Source organism: Diceros bicornis, chromosome 29, assembly GCF_020826845.1.
Source record: "Diceros bicornis minor isolate mBicDic1 chromosome 29, mDicBic1.mat.cur, whole genome shotgun sequence".
NCBI classification, from domain to species: Eukaryota; Metazoa; Chordata; class Mammalia; order Perissodactyla; family Rhinocerotidae; genus Diceros; species Diceros bicornis.
The window spans coordinates 39514588-39536530 of record NC_080768.1 but is presented as its reverse complement, the minus strand read 5'-3'; the positions used below and the strand labels follow the sequence as shown (position 1 = coordinate 39536530).

The following is a 21943-nucleotide window of genomic DNA, read 5'->3' as shown; positions in this document are numbered from 1 at the left end:
AAGATGAAGGAAGAATCCTAAAGGAAGACCAAGTGACTGAGGATGGACCTTTAGAATCCTGCAAATGGGAATAGAATAGAAGGCTCTAAAAGGCTCCTGCAGAGACCCTTCACCAAATGCTCAGATACCAGAACAAAGGGATATGCTTGAAAGTGAAAAACAAAGATAAGATAAATAAAAAGAACAGAAGATGTATTTTACGTCTTAAATTGTAGGTAATAAGCTTGAAGAAAGAATTGTCTGAGAGGCCTACACTGAAAACACACAGACTCATGGTAAATTCATTTTGTTTATTAGAAAAACTGAGCATATTTTGATGGTACATTCCTAACTTTTAAAAAAGTGTCCTTTCCTTTGTAGTGTTTTGGAGAGTTTTTCCAATGATAAAAGTAGTACTTGCTCGTGGTAGGAAGTTTTGGATGATATCAAACATGTAACGAGCACCTGCAGAGAGCCACTCTGAACCTGGGGCACGCTCCCTTCAAGTCGTATGGCCAGTGCGTTCTTGCACGTGGCTGGGATCATATGGCACATGCCATTTTGTATACTGATTTTTCACTGGGCATTACCATGTTCCAGTGTCATAAAAAACTCTCAAGTTACATCGTTTTAGTGGCCACATGATATTTCATTTTGAGAAGTCGCCAGTATTTCCTCAGCCGTTCTCCTGCCTGGGGACAGTTAGATGGTTTCCTCTTTTTCATGATCATAATAAATGACACTGCGATAAACATCTTTGTACGTAAGTATTTGTTCACATTTCAAATTACTTGCTTATTTTCTTGAACTTTTGAGATTCTTGTCATAAAGAATACCCATACCCTACCTGAGAGCTCCTCATTCGAGATAAGAGTCCTGGGATTGCTGTGCGTCTGAGCCCGCCCGGCAAGTGTACAAGCACCATTTCCCATATGAAAATACACACTGTTTCTTAGAACTGTCTAAATCATTTCTGACTGTACTTATAGGAGGTACCATTACAGAACTGAGTTAGAGCTGGTTTTGGGGTTGCAGACAAGGCGATGCTGATTGTCGCTTGGTCACAATCTCATTTACTTTAATTGACTCCTTGAAGCTTTTGGTGTACGAAGTGCCCACAAGTCCAGACTTAAAGTATCTTCATTTTCTGGCCCTCCATGGGACTGGTTGTCAGCTGGAATGTTTGTGTGCCCTAAACTTGAATGCTAATGAGTAGGCTTCTGCCTTTTGGGCCCTGTGGAACCACAGGGAGGCCCGGCTCTCCTTTTCTGTGGAAGTACTGAGGGCCTGTTTGAAGAGAGGTGAGTAGTCCGCCCAGCGGCAGGCCCCCTCGGAACGGCGTGTCTGAGTCCATCTCTGCGGACTTTCTGTTTGCAGTGCTAAGTCAGCCACCTCCTCTAATTGATCTGTATTGGCTCTTGGCTTCTTGATGCCACTGCTTTAAACAAGGTGTGACAGCCCGTCCCTGAACCTTGCTCCATTGGTTGAACTGCCTGGTTTTACTGTGTCTGAGTGGAATGTTCCTTCTTTCACTGAATAAGGGAGCTACTCTTTCTTTCTTTTTTTAACTATTTAACTTTTATAACTTATCCTAGGAGACTTGGGGGCGGGGGGAGACAATGCTGGCAATATAGGAAAGGAAAAATATCAAAAGTGAATATTACCTTTTGTGACTGGTATTTTTTTTTCTCAAATTTAACGAGGTATAATTGACAAATAAAATTGCAAGATATTTAAAGTGTACACTGGGATGATTTGAAATATGTATACATTGAAAGAATTTCTCCCATCTAGTTAATTAACACATCCATCACCTCACATATTGATATATGCCAGTATTATTTTCTAATGAGTTTTATTGGGCTATAATTTATATACAACAAAGTTCGCTAGTTGCAAGGGTACAGTTTTGTGAGTTTTGACACAACGCACAGTAGTGTCACCACCACCATACTCAAGGTACAGAACAAAAAGTTTCCTGTGTAGACGTATGTTTTTATTTCTCTGGGGTAAATGTACCTTGGAATGAGACTGCTGGCTTGTGTGGTAAGTGTAGGCTTTACTTTATAAGAAACTGCTCAACTGTTTTCCAGAGGGGCTTTACTATTTCATGTGATTTTTTTTCTTAGCACCTTTTAGAGTTTAATTTCTCTACCTCTTCACCTCCCTCTGCCCCTCAAAAAAGTTCCTATTCCTTACAATCTACATCAGTCTTTAACCAAAGACAAGGCCAGAGTTTGTACGTCAGGAAAAAGAGCAGGGGTAGGGGGAGGTGGGCTGGGTATCTCCACATGACTACTAGAGGAGGTGGGGTGCATAAGAATGAGAAAGATCCTTCTAGAAGGATTATGGAAACTCACGTTGTTATTCTTCCTGTGACTACAGTGATACCAATAAATTCAAGTTGCTTGAGGCTAACCACAGCTTACAGAACACTTTTGCATACATTAGATTTGATCTTGAAAATAATTCTGTAAAGTACATGTATTCTTACTATCCGCATTTTACAGATGATGAAATGGGATTCAGAAAGTGTACGTGACTTACCCAAGGCCACACTGCTAGTTAGTAGCAGAGCCAGGATTAGGCCTCAGATGTCCTGTCCATTGCTCTAGGGCTTTATCTGCTAATAATAATGGTTCCCATGTATTGATCGCTGGCACTGAGCTGGGGCCTGTACACAACCACCGCATTATGTACCATTATTCCCATTTTTCAGATGAGTTGTTTAAGTGGCTTGCCTGGGCTTGTGTAGCCAGTCCGAGGACCCAGGGCCTCTGACCGCGGGTCCTGTACTCTTTCCCCATCTCCATGCAGGAGAAACAAATGTTCCTCATTTAACAGCAGAGAGAAGAGGAGAAGGCAAAGGACGCACAGTCCTGGGCAGGAGCCATGATGTGTTAGCAGACTGTCCTTGCCATTGCTTTTCCAGTTTACACTGGGCTTAAGTCTGCGGCTCGTCTACTGTGGATGTCTTACATCTTTATCGTCAGGCTTTACATTCATGCTCCGTGTCCCCAGTGAGTAAACCTGCTTCTTCCTGCTTCTGTTATCTGTGTCATTTTTCCTCTGCATCCCTTGTGTTCCAAGCCAGGTCTGACATTTGGCTTGCCTGTCTTGCCCTTCCTTCTGACATCATTTTCTTCCCCCATCTCTCGCTCTCTTTCTTTCCCCTTCTCATCCTCTCAACCCCTCCTTTCCTTTGTTGCTTTCTTCTGCCTCAATCAAGAAAGCGTCTGCCTTTCTCCAGGCTCCTGTGCTCCCGTGGACTGCTTTGCATATTTGTAAATATGCCATTTAAATGTAGTTAAGGCAAGTTTCAGAGCTGTTCTAGTAATGTTTCAATTTTTTATCGTTAGTGTGAAAATGCAAAACTTAGTATTTTCTATCATAAGTATACTATTACTTATTAAATTATTTTTTGTAGCTTAAGTGTGTAAATTAGCTTCGTAAGCTATTTAAGAATGATGCTGTTAATAGAAACTCCTTATGACAAGATCTACATCCTGAATGTTGAAAGAAAAACGTTTCTGCTGTACTATTCTGCAAATAATAAGATTCCAAATATGAGTCTTGCGTTTTATTTAAATACTATCAGGAAAAGCTAGTCATTTTTATGTCTGAGTAGTCAGGCTCAACTACATGTAGCAGAGTCGTTAGATTTTACATCGTACCATTGAAGAGACATCTGTGTCTTCATATTTCTACCTAAGTGTCAGAATTTAAGATTCAACCCTTGCTTCCAGGAAAGTAAGCTTTGCATTTTTAAAGGGTGGGTGTGAGGCACTTTGGGCTCTAGGGGAGGTATTGGAAAATTGCTTCAGAGCACCAGGGTCCTCTGTGTGGGGGCCCTGGCTCCTTCCCTTCGTCGTTGGAGGGAGAGCTTGGCATCGTGCAGTCCATGAAATCTCGGGGAAAAGCTCCTCATAGGCCAGAAGCAAACTGATGGAAAGGAGGTTGGCTATGGGCCGATCCTTTAAAACTGCAAGTCCCTGAGGAGGAGTCATAGCTTAAGCCACAGTCCACCACAGACCTTGTTGTCTGGGATGGGTAGCGCCGACTGAGGAGAGGGTCAGACCCTAGGGCTGAGAGAGGAGAGGAGTGCTGACAGGAGGACTGGAACAGACCTCTCAGCACCTTTGTGGGGAGAGGTCATGGATCATCTGGATGTTACCATTGATGGCATTTCAGAGCAGGGACCCTCCCACCCAAACTTCTTTTTGCATAAATGTCTATTAAGTGCTACAACTCAGTAACATTCCTGTTTTTAAACCGTGTACAAATCTATCTAGAAATACTCTGAGAGTATTTGTTTTCACTTTTTCTTTAACATTCAGATTGCTAGTATGGATAAGAGGATCTTAGGGAGAGTTGAAGCAGATGCTCATAGAGAAAATTACAGAGAGAGAATCTATGAGCATTTAACTCAGGAGTCCTGCCAGGGTGCTCACTGGGCCTGGTGAGATAAGGAGAGCTGGTTCAGAGGTCAAGGAACAGAAGGGATGGCAGGCAGAACTGACAGTTGAGAAGTTTGTTCAGAAGGCATTGAGGGTGCTGAGAAAAGAAGGTGAGGGTCTTGTTAACATTGCAAGTTTGGGAGACAGAACTTATGAAAGCCCTCAGTACCTCTTGCAATAATTCAAAACACTCTAAGGTCTCTGTTCCTCAAATGCAAGAAGTTGGTGGCATTTAAAAATTGAAGAATATCCTGTAAGCTTCAGTCCTGCGAATCTCAGCCATAGAGGGGCTTTCATCCTAGGGGAAGGAGAGAGAGAGTTAAGAAGCTTGTTCTAACCCTCCTTCATGTTCTGACCTTCTTCAGAAAGGCCGTTGAGGAGAGTTAGAAAGAACCAAGCATTAGCTGGAAATTCTCAATAGCATTGCACCCTTGTTGAGAATCATTGCTGAGGAAGAGAAGAGGCTCTCTTCTCTATGTGATGCTGCCACACTTCAGACCTCTCTGTCTCCCAGCTACATGACTTCTATGAACTCAAATGTGTTGATTCCTTTTATTAACTGCCTTCCGTGTCGTGTCTAGGCTTCCTTGTCCCAATATTAAGTAAATATTTACCTATGTTTTTTCTTATTCTCTTTAGGTTTCAATTTTTACATTTAAATCAACTTTAAATTAAAATGTTGGTGTGAGGTAGGGATCTAATTTTTTTTTCCCCTTCCAGATAGTTGCAGTTAGCAAGTTGTCCCAGCATCATTTATTGAGTAAGTCAGTCTTGCCCCACTGATTTGATCGCCCACCTTCAAACAGCCAGCACTCTCAGATGTCATACCTGGTCAGACCTCAGGCACTGAATTTGAGCTTTCTCTGTTCTTGACAAATTGCCATCTTGGTCTTCTGCATGATGGTCCTCTGGCCTGCCAATGGCCTGATTTCAGCAGCATCACCATCTTTTTCTGTGCAGCAGATTGTGTAGTTATTTAAGCACTTTGTTTTATTTTGCTCATGTTGGATAAAAATTAATGGAAAAGGGAGAAAATCAAGGTGTTGGTACTTGCAATAAAAAACAGGCCTTATAAATATAATGCAAGATAGAAATCATTTGGTCTCAAAAAAGTGACAAGCTTTGCTTCACCAGTTGCTTCTTGGACTTAAGCTGGTTAGCTGAGGGTATGAACATGAAGGAAAAAAAACAAATTAAAGAACGTAGACACGATTGTGGAAATTAGTTATCTAAGATTATCTCAGTAGGAGGGAATTCCTAGTCTGAAATGATACCTTTGGCACCATAAAGACAATAAAAACTTTCCTGAGGAAAACTGGGCTGAGGACATACCTGCTTTGGTGCCTCAACCAGCTAGTTGTCTCTTCTGTGCTGCTGTCATTTACCTCTATGTGCAGTGTGTCCACAGGTGGACCTGTGGTCGAACCCCACCCTTCCACCTAAAAACAAAACTGAATATAATGCAAAAGAGAACAAAAACCCTACTCAGTTATTTTTCAGTCCAGTTCCACAAGTCAGTAACTATCTATCCTCTCTCAACCTCCACATGGAAACCATCACCAAGTGGTGTTGACTTTAGTCACTGAAATACCTCTGTAAATCATTTCTCTTCCCTTGGTCTTCACTACCGCCCTGGGTCCAGGATGCCTCATCTTATGCCCGCACCATGCGGTAGCCTGGTAATTCCTCTCTCCACGTTCACTCTTGTCTTCGATCCAGTCCATTCTCCACAGTCAGAATGATCTGAAAGTCTGATCATGTCAGCATCCCTCTGATGAAACCCTTTAACAGTACCCCATTGTTTGCATGGTGGCCACAGTCTTTAGTATGGCGCAGCTCAACCTTCATCATGGTTTCCTCACCCTGCCTGCCTCCAGTCTCCTGTCCTCATTCTGCTCCTTCCCACCTGGAAAATGCCTGGAATGCCTCCTCCAGTCCCAGAGTCCACTCCCACCATCCTTAGATTGCAGGTGAGCCTGTCCTGTGCTCTCAGACCAGTCGTGCCCCTGACCTATACTCTCATGTTGCTGTGTGACATGTGCCTCCTGCCTTTGTAGCACTGTTCACAGTTTATAGTCATACATTCATGTGTCTATTTGATTAGTGTCTATTTCCCTCTCTGGACTCTAAGCCCCATATATGCCAGGACCACATCCATTTTCAGTCATCATTATATTCCTAGCAACTGGCTCAGAGCTGGTTCTCGATGGATATTTGTTGAATGTTGTTCTTGTTTGCCCTATTGGCAACCTAACCTGACAAAACTTCATTAGTAATTCTAGGTAACATTGGTCCAAATATTTTTATTTTGTATTTTCATTTGTAGATTTAATGTGCCAATAATATTAATAAAATACTCTTTCAGTGGAATATTGTCTTTTGCCTTTCAAGTGGGCTTTTCCTTTGTCTCACTTGGATCTGAATCTGCAGAATTGCATAGACTACAAATCTTAGAAAATGATCGGATCTATCAATGTACATTTTCTATTTCATTTTTTGCCTATAGTATTGTGTACGTAGATGGTTCTCTATATATGTTTATTGATTATTATATATTATTTTAATGTGAAAAGCACATAACCACAGTATATAGTTTTAGAAGAAAGGAAAAAAATCATCTGTAGCACTACCACTAAAACTCAACCACAGTTACAATTTTAGTATATTACCCTTTAGTCTTTTTATATGTGTTTTTAACATTGCCATAATCACAATGCACATAAAATTTTGTATCTGATTTTTTCCCTTAAATAACCTTAATGTTGATGGATCCTTATACTGTATATGAGTTCTAATTTATTCAGTTCAATTCAATAAGCATTTATTAAGAGTCACACAGTGCTAGGTACCATTCTGTATGCCTAATCCCTTTCAAAGAAAATACACAGGTTTTATATTTTGACTATACAATAATAGAATACCATAGTTCTGAAGCTTTTAGCGGCATTTTTACTTCACGGAAATATTAATTTTGTGACATCTCCTCTTCATCCCAGAAGGAGGATTATGTAAGACTTTTCTCCATTTGTTTCATAGCTTCTTTCTTCATTTATTCAACAAATTTATTAGGGCTTACTGCCTGCTAGGCACCATTCTATGTACTGGAGATATAGCAGTGAGTCCAGCAAAGTCCCTGGGTCCTAGTGAGAGGAGACAGACAAGAATGAATGAATGAATGAATGAGTGCGGTGATAGCAGAAAAGAAAAACAGCAGGATGAGAGGGGTGGGTAATGGCCTGGGCGCAGGGCTGCTCTTTCACAAGGTCAGGGAAGGCCTCTCTGATGGTGACATTTGAGCAGAGACCTAAATAGAGTGAGGAGTGAGCTGTGCAGCTGTCAGGGAGATTTTTCCTGGCAGAGGGATCAGCAGGTACAAAGGCCCTGAGGTGAGAGAGCTTGGTGTTTTCAAAGAATAGCAGAGCCAGTGAGGGAGGGGCTGGACAGGAGCTGAGGTTGGTGACAAGACAGTGACAGGCGCTGGCTCGGGCTGTGACAGGATCCTTTTGTTCCCAGCCTTCTCTGTTCCTTCTTGAAGGAGGCCTCCTTTTTGAGGCCCTTCAGTTCCCACCTTTGTTGCCTCTGGATGAGTCACTCTGTCCCAGAACCCGTGACCTTTCTGTCAGACACACACGATGGATCATCAAGTGCGCATTCCTTATGTGGAAGCGTGCAGGTGGACAATTAGCCACACCCCGTGGTGTCACAGAATCTCATTTGGTAATCGCTGTTCCAAGAAATTAGGCATATTTGAAAAACTCTGACTAAATTTCTCATTTCTTTATCGTTTGCTCATTTGAGGCAATTTTTTCTTTCTGAAAATAGCGACCAAATATATTTTTCAAATTGCGTAAAAATGTATCCTATTAAGGCTTACTATCAGTCTGTAATTATAAAGCATGCTTCAACCTCTGACATTCTAGAAACCAGCTTTTTTTAGGGGGAGGGGCAGTTAACCTAATTGTAATCTTCCTAGAGTTGCTTTATGGTTAGATTTGTCACATGCCAAAATCAGATCCCAGTAGTAGGCTTAAAACCTTTATTTCTGAAAGGACAGACTGTTACAGGTAGCTCAGGGTAATTGATTTCTTTTGTTTTCTTTCTGTTACAGGAGGAGACATCACAGCTTTCCCAGATTGGGAGGAAAAATATGGAATGTGTTTTACTGCTGACTGAACACAACCAAATGAACTGTACTGACAGGAGTTTGAAAACCAGCAGTTAGCAGTTTGTTTAGGCTCTGACATTGTCCAGCACTTTCCAGAGCAAACTCAGTTTACAAGAACCCTCGGCCTTACGACGTTTATAACCTCAAGCTTCATTTATTTAAAATATTTCTGCAAAAGAAAAGTACCTGGAGCCCACTTTCCAACATGGCCATGGATGAGTATTTGTGGATGGTCATTTTGGGTTTTATCATAGCTTTTATCTTGGCATTTTCTGTTGGTGCAAATGATGTTGCCAATTCATTTGGTACTGCTGTGGGCTCTGGCGTGGTGACCTTGAGACAGGCGTGCATTTTGGCTTCAATATTTGAAACCACCGGCTCAGTGTTGTTGGGAGCCAAAGTAGGAGAGACCATTCGAAAAGGTATCATTGATGTGAACCTGTACAACGAGACAGTAGAAACACTAATGGCTGGGGAAGTTAGTGCAATGGTTGGTAAGTAGCGTTCTTCTTTATCCCCGTGAGAAATGTGCCCCCTGATTACTTCCTACAGTACTTTTGTCACACCCATAAATGTGATTTTTGCTTTAATTTTTCAAAAACTGGTTTGATGCTTCGTATTTACTATATCATATTTTTTATTTCTGCATTTTCATTTGATTATGATTTTTTTTAGTCTTCAAATGTCAAGCAAACATTTATTTTCTCATTTTTAGCAAACTTGATTGTTAAAATAGGTTTTGGCTAACTGAGTACTTTTCATAAAGTACAGAGAAGGATATTTGTAGAATAGCTCTTTGTCGTTTTAAAGTTGTTTGAAAGTTATTAAAGAAATAACATGTCTAAGTGAATGTGTGTGAAAGGTTTACTTATGAGAGTTCCCTGAAGGTTTATTTCTATTTTTTCATAGATTTTTAATCAGTTATGATGCAATGTTTGGAAAACTTGGATGCCAAAAAACAGTATTTATTAACTTAACTTTGTATTCTGAGTTTAAGATCTAGAGCAGTTACCAAATGAATCTTAAGTTTCAAGAAATTCTGGTCTTCTGTGTTATCTGTAATCCTTTTGTTAGCTTTTGTTTTGATTTTCTGATTCTACCTCTGAGAGCTCCATTTGTTTTGTTTTCTGGCCAAAAATCATTTGTATGTTACCTGTGTACAGTATGACCTTTTATTGGTCGTTTCCAGTTGTCCAGATGAAGGAGAGTGTTGAGGGCAGTGAACTATGTTAATACGCAGATTGACTGGTCAGACAGTGTGATTTCTCCACGGCCCACGGTGGCCTTGAAGCCTGTGGGACGCTTCCTGACTGTCTTTGCTACAGCTGAAAAGAAGATTCAGGCAGGAATGCCTTAAGTGCAGCTAACAGGACTCGTTTTCTGCGTGCCTCTAGGTAGAGATGACGGCACAGCACACAGCTGATCTGTATGGGTAATTTGGTTAGGGAGAAAAGGGTTACAGGGAATTCCACCACCTTCTGCTTTCAGTAGGACATATCCTTTTGTAGGAAGAGTGCTGCAGTAGCAGGTAAGATGCTGGTGTCCCGAGAACACAGCTACATTCCACAGGCCCCTCGGTATCTGTTATCTCCAGCATCTCTTAAGCACCCAGAATGTGGAGAGTATTTGTCAAATTTAAGATGGCCTGTCATCTGTTACAGCAAGTTAGTTTAAGAAGTTGTTGAGGCATTTGATCTAAAGCAGACCGATTTATAAGGTATTAAATATGACTCAGCACGGCAGGCTGGTAACATATGCTAAGGAGTTCCTATTTCTCAACTTAACGTCCTGTGTTTTAAAGACGTAAGGTTCACGATTGCTTTCTTCCAACAGCTATGGTAATGACTGAATTGTACTCACCTTCACTGATCATATCTTTCTCATCATAGTCAGATAGAATCGAAATTTCCCTTAGAAAAATAACAGCCGTAAAATCACCCTTGATAGTCGTGATAGATACCTGAGACATAATCATATCAAAATTAAGATTTTTCCAGTTGGCATGATGCAGGCAAGATATGTTGAAAGTAGGGGAGATTAAGAAAGACATTGGTGACATTAAATCGTAATGGCGCTTTCTCCTTTCGTTGGGCGGCCCTCTGAGGAGTGCTGGTGCTCTTTAGAGAGCTGCGACTGCCGCTGCCCTGAGGCCCTCGGTTAGACAGAAGGCCTGGGGAGCTGAGCCTCACTCCCTGCTGGCTTCGTGTGGACAGTATCGCTTGTCCAGGTTTTCCGTTTTCCCGCCCCTGGTCTTTGGCTCTTTACTAAAGGAATGAAGAACACTTACCTCAACTAGAATTTAGGTTAACCGAAGCAATTTGGGGTTTTGCTTGAATAACTTGATTTTGTTTGCTTTGGTTTATTTATTTTTTTTGGTGTATGGTTAGAGGAATCTCAAAGCTTATTTTGTTGGGAATTTGTGTGAGTTACCTAGATTTTTTAACTTGGGTTCCTTGTAAATGGGAGCTATGTAAATTTAAAATGCTGGTGTAATTATTATTGGCCAAAACCAAAGCTGATTCTGTTCAGATGCCTGAATTCTCCCCATCTTCCTCTTCTAATTTCAACATCCATCTCTTCTCTCCGTCTCTCTCTCTGTTTTTAAATTTTATTCTATTTTATTTTGTCTCTTTTTCTTTAGAAGCGTCTCCGCAGGCCCTCAGGTCTGTGTGCTCTCTGGTGGAATTGTGGTAGCGTTGAGCTGGTTGGGTAGAAGACATTGTCTGCGTTAGCTCAGCTTCCTGAACAGGTTCTCTTCTGGGCCTCTAGCTCAGCCCTAAAGCAATAGTCAGTCCACTTAGCATGAAACCACCAGTGGTTCCAAAAACCTGTGGGAATTCAAAACTCACCATCTTCTCAGGGAAGTACCCACAACAGCATGAACAAGCCATCTCCTTGAACCACCCCAGGCAGTGCACAGTATCCTTGCAGCTTCCTCTGCACTCACGACTGCTGAGCCTTCTCTCCACCCTCAGTCACACCTGCCCGTCTGCCTCCCTTGCAACCTTGAACCCTTGCCCTGCCATCCTTCCATCTTCCCAGGAACCTGTAGCCTCAGAGATACCCATCTTTCTCCCCACTTTCCCTAGGTTTTGTCTTATACCCTTATTCTGTACTTAATCCCATTCCTCCTCGTAAGATATCATTATCTCAGGTTAAAATGATCTTTCTTTTTCCCACTGTTTTTCTAAACATTAATGTAATCCCACTTGCCTTCAGAAATTCCTGAGGGTAAGGAGGCCTGTCACCTACTGTCCCTCTGCTAGGCCCCCTGCAAAGACCTGCCTCCTTCTTCCCGTCCATTGGCCTGCTCCTCGCCACCCCGCTTCCCCACCCCTTCCCTCTCTCAGGCAGCCCCGTCCTCCCTACCTTTCCTTACAAACCCTCTTGCTGCAGCACATATGTTATAAGTCAGCCAGAGAAAGGACAGCAGCTTTCAGGAAGGAAAACCTCATAGTTGGAATTCATTTGGGTGAGTTTATACCATTCTCTTAACATGAGTAGATTATTTCAATTTTTGTAAGAATATAAAGCATAAAGTTTGTCTTTTAAGTTATGGTTCTATGCCATGAAACATACTCCAAATTCTGGCTTTATTTTTAAAACAACTAATCCCTGAGGAGCCCAGGGCTTAGATGTGAAGGCTTTAGGAATTGTCCCCAGGGAGGCCTGGGTGCCATGGAGCCTGTCACCAGTTTGGCTGGCCCCTCTCCTCCCAGCACACACTTCAGGGGTAGCACAGGGCACAGCCTGCTTGGGCTCAAGAGTCAGCATGTCTGGCGCTCGCGGAGCAGCTGTCGGCATGGCTTCACACACCGGGACCTGTACCACCCGTGGTGATCCTCTGTCACGCAGATATTTTTGAAGAAAATGCCAGGGGTCTGCTTAAAGGTGCTGCTGCTGCTAGGCAACCAGATTTCCAGAATTAACATTTGGGATTAATAACGTGCCCTGCCTATCAGCCAAACCCTTTGCTCCCTTACAGTTAGCTCTCCATGAGCTTTGCAACAACTGTTTCTGAAAGTGATCTCTCCCAGCTGATGCTTTTAATACTCTCTGCAAAATCTGATCTGCTTATGAAGAGATCTGAAGTGGACCGTAGCCTAGAAAAACGTTAAGCCTGGAAAAACATGGTGAAATTGAGGTAAAAGGACACAAAGCAGCCAAAACAAAGGGATCCTCTTAACTCCTACAAGTTAGAAGGCTTAAGGGAGCATGCAAAGAAAAGGCCGAGCCCTGGGGGCAGGGGCTGAGAGCAGAGGCCCAGTTTTGGATTAAATATCATAGTTACTTCTCATGTGAGAGGCAGAAATACAAAAGGCAACATGGGATTACACTCTATTTTTTTTATTCAGGTATAATTGACGTAAATGTTATGTTAGTTTCAGGTGTACAACGTGATGATTTGATAGTTGTATGTTGCATCTCTCTTGTACAGACTGATATGACATAGCGAGTATCTAGCCCTCCTCATTATGTGACCATCAGGCGCAGCTACAACCAAATCTTTTCCAACATGCAGTCTTCTTCGTTTCTCTTGTTCATCAGCGTCGTTAGTCTCTGGCTTGCTCTTGGCTGCAGTTCACATCAGCACAAGTTCATCGTTAGCACCCTAACCTAAGTGTGACAAAGGCAGTTACCAACTGCCATCAGGAGACTTTTCCTTAAATACTTTTATGTAAGTCATCATTATTTCTTCACTGTTGGAGAATGTTCCTTTGACTAGAGTTAATTGAATGATTTTCGTCAGGACTTGAGCACTTTGTGAAGAAGCAATCCGTAGCCAGTCAACCCCAGGGAGATGTTGGTATGGAGAATGATAACGTAGATTTCTCCCTTGTGTGGCTGTTTGAGATGCTGTACTCTGTGTATCTGACTTTTTTTATCTTTCAACCTACAGGTTCAGCTGTTTGGCAGCTGATTGCGTCCTTCCTGAGACTCCCGATCTCGGGAACTCACTGCATCGTTGGCTCCACTATAGGGTTCTCACTTGTTGCCATCGGTACAAACGGCGTGCAGTGGATGGAGCTTGTCAAGATTGGTAATTGCCATTTTCTGTTACCTATAAGGAGGAAAGTTTACATTCTCTGGAGGAAGCTTTATTAAAAGTTACCATTGTGATATATTTTTTCCTTCAAATGTTAAGGTTTAGAAGACCTGCATGGGTAATATATTTTCCCTCAAAATTTCTGTTAATGAGGATTGTCAACTGTTACATGTTAGACAATGTTTTCACTCCAGACACTCTTTTCAAATGTTACACAGTCATCCAGCTTTGAAAATCAATATCTGTCTGTTGTTCCCAGCCAGAAAAGAAATTTGTCTGATTGACATCAGTCTAGTCAGAAAAACTAGGCCGTAGAGAGGAAAACGCCTTCCGTGTCCAGGAGTCAGAGTTCGTGGCCGCGGGGAAGCCTGGAAGTGAGCCCGTGGTGCTTACCTGGCTGTATTCGGGAGCTCACCGTCTGCCCCCAGCACTCCAGCTTCCTTCTGGGCTGTAGCCTGCCCAGCGGGGCGGCTCTGAGAGGTCTGACAGCCTTCCTCCTGGCTTTGGCCTTTAGCAAGAGAGAAAGCCATTCAGCCCCAGAAGTGCCAAGGCGGCCGCGTGACAAATGCGCGCTCGCCCCATCTCCATTCTCTGGGTTGCGCATTGTTTTAAGAGTCACAGTGGCCTCAGGAGCTCTAGGTTGAACGGATCCCTGACCTGCCAAGCAGGGACACAGATGGCCAGGAAAATCACCTTAGATCCCAGGCTTCTAGAACAGTGGTTCTCAACTCTGGCTGCATTTTAGAATTGCCTAGGGGAGCAATTTAGAAATATTAATGCCCAGACCCCATTCCAAACCTTTTAAATCAGAATTCTGGGGGTGGAGCCAAAGCATACCTAGTTTTTGAAAACTCCCTAGAATGTGTCCAATGTTCATCCAGAGTTGAGAACTACTAGGCTAGAGGCTAAAAGTGTCAGGGTGACAGTACCAGGCTGGACTAGGACAATGCAATGGAAGGTAGCCCACCACTTAAATAACCCTTCCTGTTGGAACAAGGACCGGGTCTCCCTAGGGACGGATAAGAAGAGCGGGCAGAAGGGTCTCAGAGGGGATCAGAATCTGTCCTCTGAGGCCAGAGCTTCCTGGACTGGATGCTAGAAGTGTGCTCAGTTACGTGGGGCTGTGTATCTGTGTCAAAGATCTGCGTGTGAGGGTCAGCTCTGCGGAGGCAGTAGGGTGTGTTAGGTTCTGAGGTGAGGTGAATAATTCCAGGCATGTTTATTAATGTATGTACTTATGTTGGTTATCATTGTATTATGTAAATATGACCTGAACTATGTGGAATTTTAACATTCATTAGATTTCTTTTTAATTATTCAGTTGCTTCTTGGTTTATATCTCCACTGTTGTCTGGTTTCATGTCTGGCGTGCTGTTTGTACTGATCAGAATTTTCATCTTAAATAAGGTAAGTGAGGCTGTTATTTTTTAATTATGTTTTAGAACTAATTTTGGTTATATTCAATCAAAATCTATAGTGAGGGGGTCAGAGAAATAATTATATTTTTACGTTGTTTGGGCACAGCACCCCGGAGTCACAATCAGACTTTATTATAAAGTAAGCAGAAAGAGTCAAGGTAGAGTACCCAGGGGTCCCCAGAAACTAGTCTCGTAAATAGTATTTCTTGCCTTATGGATTAGTTCATTAGTCAACTTGTCTCTCAGGCATCATGCTCAGACCTCAAAAAGGAAAGGTAAGTATTTCCTGAATGTTAAACAGAAAAGAGTGAGAGATAGTGTTAAGATTTTGAAATTGACCATCACTAAAAACAGTTGGAGAATTTCTTGATCCAAATGTAAGGTGTTTTCTATTTTTTAATGGAGAAAGCAAGCTTGAGACATTGCCTTTTTTCTATCCTTGAGGAAAGGATAAAAAGCAGGAAATACAGCTATTGGGGGTGCATTTTATCAAAAATAAAATGAGATTAAAATGAAAACTTACTGAGATTAGTATTCTAGAAAAAAAAGTTGATTGCATTTTTTTGACTGTGAAGGGTTGTTGCAATATTTTATAAGCCATGGAGCGTGCCTTTGATCACTGTTGTGCACACAGCACCTGAGCGCTGTGCCTGTCTTCTGCTGTCCCGTTACTGGAAGATGCAGCCATTTTTTCGTAGCACTGCCTGGTCGTCTATTGAAGGGCTCATTCTCTTGGATCAGTACAAACTCACCACTCCTTCTCCTGGGCTCCTGCCACGCTAGCATTTGTTTACATCTTGGAAGGTGCCACCATCTCTTGCCTGCTAGTCTTCACCCCTTTTATTTCCTCTGCCTGGAATCCATCCTTGCCTGGCAACGTCCTGCTCCTACTGAGCCTTCAGGTGTCACTTCCTAGGAAGCCGTTCCTCTCCCACCCCAAGTGGTGGTTGGTTACCTCTTTTTTATACTCCCACAACACTCTGTATTTTCCCGTCATTGCTCGATCGTGTTTTACAGGGTTTTATTTCTTGCTTAGTGGCCTGTTCACTATCTGACTGTAAGATCTGTGCGAGTAGAAACCACTTCTATATTCCAGCACCTAGCACTGTGCTTAGCACTTTAGAGACACTCGTTGAATATTTGTTAAGAGAGAATGATGAATGCTTAGATGGGTGGCAGATGACGGACAGATCGATGGATGAATGATGGAAGGAAGGAAAGGAGGGAGGGAGAGGGACAGGAGGGAGGAAAGGAGACAGGTCTCAATGAGACAGTTGTCATTTGAGTTATAAGACTAGGTTATTTGAGAAGATGTAAGGTGGTTCTATTGAAAAACATAAACTCAGGATATATACACCTTCAGAAGTTATTGGTTGGAAGTCTGTCTTGAGCAACTGTTGTCCCAGAGAAAACGACATTTTGGAAACCAGAGGAAGTAGGCATTTGAGCGTCCCGACGTTTGGTTCAGTTCGGCTTGAGGTCTTTCTCATGGTCCATGGCGCGTGAGAGGAGTCTGTGCCTCTCGTCCCTGACTCCTCCCATCACTGCTTCGCGTCTGCTCTTCTCCTCCCCTGCCTGGTCTGGCGGTGACTCGCGTGCAATTGAATCGCTTTCTGGCCCTGCTCTTCCTGTGCCTCTCTCCTCACTGCATCCGCCTCAAGCCTCTTGACAAGTGCTCATGGCTCCTTGAGACATTCCAGAAGAGGCTCTTGCTGAGTTTACTGTTGTGCAAACATACTTGATTTGCATACATGTTTGCATTTGACAGTAGGAGTCTTGGAGATAGTCTCTACTTATCCTTACTCTTGGAGCTCACATCAATGTTTAGACCTGTTTTTCCATTTATCATGAGTAAGTAACAAATTCATATAAATGTACAAGAGTGTCTCGTATGGTTATTAGAAATTAGTCCTTTTTTGAATTATTTAAGCAACATCTATGTGCCGTTGCTGCATTGAGGAGTTCCCAATCCATCTTTTTGCTTCAAAATCCTCTGTAGATCTGCGTAAAACTCTAAATTTCTAGTATTCTCCAAATGTTATTTAGCCTAAAACATGTGCAATACCATTTTTGTTGAAGTATTAGATTTAGGGAATGTCGTACCAGGGGCCTAAAGTTGCAAATTAATGTTTTATTTGACAAAGAACCTGCAGTTCTTTTTAACTTTTAATAGCTGAAGGTTAAATACTATGTCTTATGAAAATATTTTGAGAATCATAACACATGGTAATGTATTTGCTTTATATCTTTTAATGGAGCTGAAATGTACTGTGTAAAGAGTGATGTGAAATCTAGTAGTAATGCAGTGGTGTGTAAGTGATTTGACTGTCTTGGGGCATCCTCAGAGAGTTGAGTCTCAAAATATTTGTTGAAAGTAGATTTTTAGGGCCCAACCTGAACTTAGCCACAGATATTGAAGTAGATGCCGAGCTCTGGGCTTCAGTCCCCAGGAACTGACCTAACAGTTCTCTGTTTCTAAATCTGACGTCAGCTCATGTGATTCCAGTGCATTAACGGGTCTGCTGGGCACAACAGTGGGCTCTTTGAAACAGCGTTTGTGTGGGGGAGACGGCCCAGGCCACTGCTAGTTCTGTAGTTGTGCAGCAGATCACGTGGCAGTGACGCTGTCAGGCGTTTCGGCCCACGCCAGTGTTTGGGGAGATTTTCTGGTGGCAGTGTTTTCTCTCATTTTGCCTGTGTTGGCTCCAGAAGATGCTCCTGCAATCCTGACCTTCCGCTTTATCTCATTATCATGCAGGAGGACCCTGTTCCCAATGGCCTCCGGGCACTTCCAGTGTTCTATGCTGCTACAATAGCAATAAATGTATTTTCCATCATGTACACAGGAGCACCAGGTAAGAATTCCTTGGACGCTTATATCCGTAGGCAAGGTGTATTACAGCCTAATGGTGTTAGTGTATTTGGGCTGGCACTGTTGTTGGCTGACAGCAAAAAGCATTACTCATGGTCTTTATGGAGTAGTAAAAAGAGCCGTAAATGCATTTACTTGTTTTAAATACCCAAGAGATATGTGAAATAAAAAGGCAACAGACTTTCAGTCTTAAACAAAGAAACTTGAAATGCCCGTTCTGCTGTTTACCCTGCTGTGTTACTTGACAGCTTCCTCGTGCTCTCTGAGTCTCGGCACATGATCTGACGCCACAAACCTCACTGAGTTGGGAGGGGCCGGGGAGGCTGCGGAGCACCTGGGAGCTGTAGCAGTCCACACATGGGTGACACCCAGGGGGATCCCTGCCGTGGTCAGTAGCGCAAATATGGAACTCCCTGGAACTTGTCGGACCGATGAATCCAGTGATTAGAAGCTACCGTTTTTTTTTTAGCTACTGAAGCCAATGGTGATTTCATTTTCAGAATTACTCCCTTCCCATTCTGTTGGCTTTTGTTCTTTTTTACAGGGGTGTGGGTTTTTTTATGGGGCAGGGTTAAACGTTCTTTTATTTTGCATTTTCAATGGGTAAAGAAAAACTTATATACAGTATTCTTATTTGCGCACATTGCAAAGTTGATGAACTGGTAACATTCGAAAATTCAGTATTTCTGTGTGTGTTGGTAGAGGATCCCTCCTGTCTCTCTTTGGGAGGTGCGCCTCCTACAGCCAGCTCCTGAGTGCATCATTATGGCGGGTGTCAGCATCTGCAGTCAGCAGACGTTAGGCGGTGGTGGTGTTTTCTTCTTGTTAATGTCCTTTATGAAGTAAGATTCAGTTATTGGCCATACCTTACAAAAATCTCTCTCTCTCTGTTCAAAAGAAAAAATTTCTGCTAAGTGGCATGTCATATTACAGTTGAAACGTGCCCTCTTCCAAACTGGGGGGAAATCCTCATTATTTCCTCAAATTAGGTTTTCTTAAGGCAGTTTTGCTCAGATTTTATTTTATCAGACATATCTAATTATACGTTTGTGTACTTCAGTACTGAAAATAAAAAACTGTCTCTGAAGGATTCTTAACATCATATAACCTACTTCGGCATCTCTCAGCGTTCCAATAACCATAAAGGTTGGAATATTTGTGCTCAGGACGTCCAGACTCGGGGTGACGGCCGTGGGCGAAGCCTCTCAGCTGCTTTAAGTTCTAGGAAGAGCACGAGGCAGCAGGCCCTAGAGATGCGGAGAGCTGGAGAGAGATGAGGCCCTAGCCGCAGAGAAGAGCTGCTCATGGACCCCAGGTTTTATAATTCACGGACTCTGGAGTGTGTTTGTCACAGACTGTTTTCATGGTATATAAAAAAATCAGAGGCAGAGAAAAACAGTTCCATACCACAAAGTTAACCCCACCACCAAGTCTGTGAATCTCCAGAGCTCTCCACAGGGCTGGGCAGGCCGTGGAGCGCCAAGGTGGGAGTGAGCTGTAGCAGCTTCTTTGTCCACTGTCTTCTTGCTCGTGAGTCCTTGTGCTTAATTTTATACAGGCACCTAGAGCTCAGGTTAGACGACCAAAAGCCAAGCAACCGCCAACAGCCAGACAGCTCCCGGCTCAGATTCGAGAGACGGAGCTGACCAAGGCTGGGGACGCCTTAGTAGTGCTGAGTCCTGGAAGTGGGAATTGGTACAAATAAGGATGATTTACTTGTTGTTTCTGCGTTTTATTTGTTTCTGCCCTCTATTCTTCTTGCTCCCTGGTTCTTCTTCCAAATGGTAAAAGAAGTGAACTGTGTGATTTTTATTAAAAGTTGACTTTTTCTAATACTTGGCCTATTATTTTCCATCTCTTCTTTTTCTTTTCCTCATCTTTTGCTAGTTTTCTTGCCAATTTGCTAAAAGAATCATCTTACTGGGAGAGTAAATTATTCTAGAGAAAATTAAACTATGTAATGGATGAGACACTAAGGATAATATAAATACTTCATAGAGAGGTTGTGAGAAATAAATAATATAAATGCTAACTTTTAATGAATTGAGTTTTACATGAATTAATCCTCTTAGTCCTCTGAGCTCCTCTAGGAAACTGGTAAAATTGCTAACTCCACTTTACAGATGGGAAACTGAGGCACAGCAATGCTGAATACCCAAGGTCATATAAATCATAAGGTGCAGAACCAAAATTTGAAGCAGGCAGTCCAGTCCCGGGCCCCAGGCTCTTAGTTATGACATTACACTGCTACATGATATGGCCTGGGTAGGGCACCTAGTGCATAGTACCTGGTACCTAATGTCACCGTTAATGACAGTCAACATACGTCGACCTTAATACATTCTTTCCTTTCTCTTCACTCTCTTTAAAAATGGCTTCCAGTATACTTGGAAACCTGGCTGTATGTTTTTTGTATATATTTAATATACAGGTTTTGTGAGGAGGGTGGGTGCCTCTTTAATTAGGAATATTAAAAAATCTGTCCAAGAATCTTGAAGATCATTACGCAGTTGAAAGCACAGGCATATTCCCAGTGCTCGAGTTAATGTTAAGGGCTTTGGTTGGGCGACTGCTGTCAGGAACATCACATCTCCTCACCTCCTTGAGCCTCTGTTCGTCATCATAGAGGACAGTGGCAAGACTTCCAGGACAGGGACGCCGTGTTACGTGAGATGATGTGGGTAGGGCGCTCAGCACAGTGCCTGCACATGGTAACTCTTAATACCTGGTAGGGGCTGTTTTGTTACCGTCAACCATAAGAAGCCTCATCTTTTTAGCCATAAGTTGCCAGCATATCCTGAGTCATCCTATCTTTCTATTTTTTGCACACGTATTGATATGGAAAATTTCTTACTTGAAGTTTTCTGGGGGGAGCTTGCCTAGAGGAGAAGGAAGGAGAAAGTCATGCCTCTGACGGACCCACCATTTTGTTCCTCCACTTAAGTCAGAAAAGGACTTTGCTAATATTTTGGTTCCTGGGGAATGTTTCTAGAATATTCAATAGGTGAGTCCAAATCTTATTTGTATTTAAACATTGAAAGTTAACTTTGGCCCTTCAGACTAGACTTTAATTACATACCATTTCCTCATGTGGGGCCTCTCTGCCTGTCCAGCGGTATCATAAATAGCCGTGGTGTCATACTTGGTGATGAGGCTAAGCTGAGAAGAGTCACTTCAACAATGACTCGGGCAATCTGCTCCTTTTGGAATATGTCTGTCTTTCTGGCAGCCTGGAATTTATTCTTCCGCATTCCCTTTCTTCTGTAGAACATTTCCATTCAACATAAGGGCCTCAGAGATAAAAGGAAAGAATGAAATTCCCTAACAAAATTGAGTGGCAGCATTAATCTTACCCAGTGTCAACTGTAAGAGGTTTTGATAACTAGCATTTTTCTGCATGGAGATGAATTCAGTGACGATCCGCTGGATGTTGGGTTGTGGTGTTTTGTTTTGATTTCCTCTGTTCCTCCATTCTAAAGTATTTTGAAGTTGTTTATATCTTAGGCTTAATTTGATTTGTTTTACTTTGCATTTGACATGACTTTTCTCAAAAGTCATTTTTATACTTCAAAGACTGAGTGAGCACTTTAAAAAATCATCTTTGCATTTTTGTCCTTAAAAAAATAATTTGCAAGAAGCAAAAATAACTCTAGGAAATAAAGTGCTCACTTGGGTTGGATACAAGCCTAAAGTTTATTTTTAATGAAAGAGCCTTTGGTTGTGTGGGACCTGGTTTGTGTTCAGCGTTTAAAGAATGAATCAGCTGAAATTCATTGCGTGGCTCTTTAAGTAGCCAGAGCAGGTCACCTAATTAAGCCTCTGGTCGTTGTATATAACTTGCAAGTCAGAGTGTGGTTCCCTAGACCAGCAGCATCAGCATCACATGGTAACTTGTCAACATGCAGACTCTCAGGCCCAGCCCTAGACCCACTACATCAGAAATACTGCTGCCTGGCCATCTGGGTTTTACCAGGCAGTCCTGTGGGTGATTTTGATGCATGATCC

At 42.4% G+C, this 21943-nt stretch overlaps 1 protein-coding gene across 2 annotated transcripts in view; it reads left to right on the top strand.

The window, feature by feature from the left end:
• SLC20A2 (solute carrier family 20 member 2) overlaps positions 1-21943 on the top strand; it is a 105679-nt gene that overhangs the window by 48905 nt on the left and 34831 nt on the right. For both annotated transcript variants that reach the window (XM_058525308.1, XM_058525309.1), the window contains exons 2-5: positions 8545-9095; positions 13502-13642; positions 14970-15055; positions 17825-17921. In XM_058525308.1, coding sequence (XP_058381291.1) covers positions 8807-9095; positions 13502-13642; positions 14970-15055; positions 17825-17921 — 613 coding nt within the window. In that variant the 5' untranslated portion in view covers positions 8545-8806. The remainder of the gene's footprint in view (positions 1-8544; positions 9096-13501; positions 13643-14969; positions 15056-17824; positions 17922-21943) is intronic.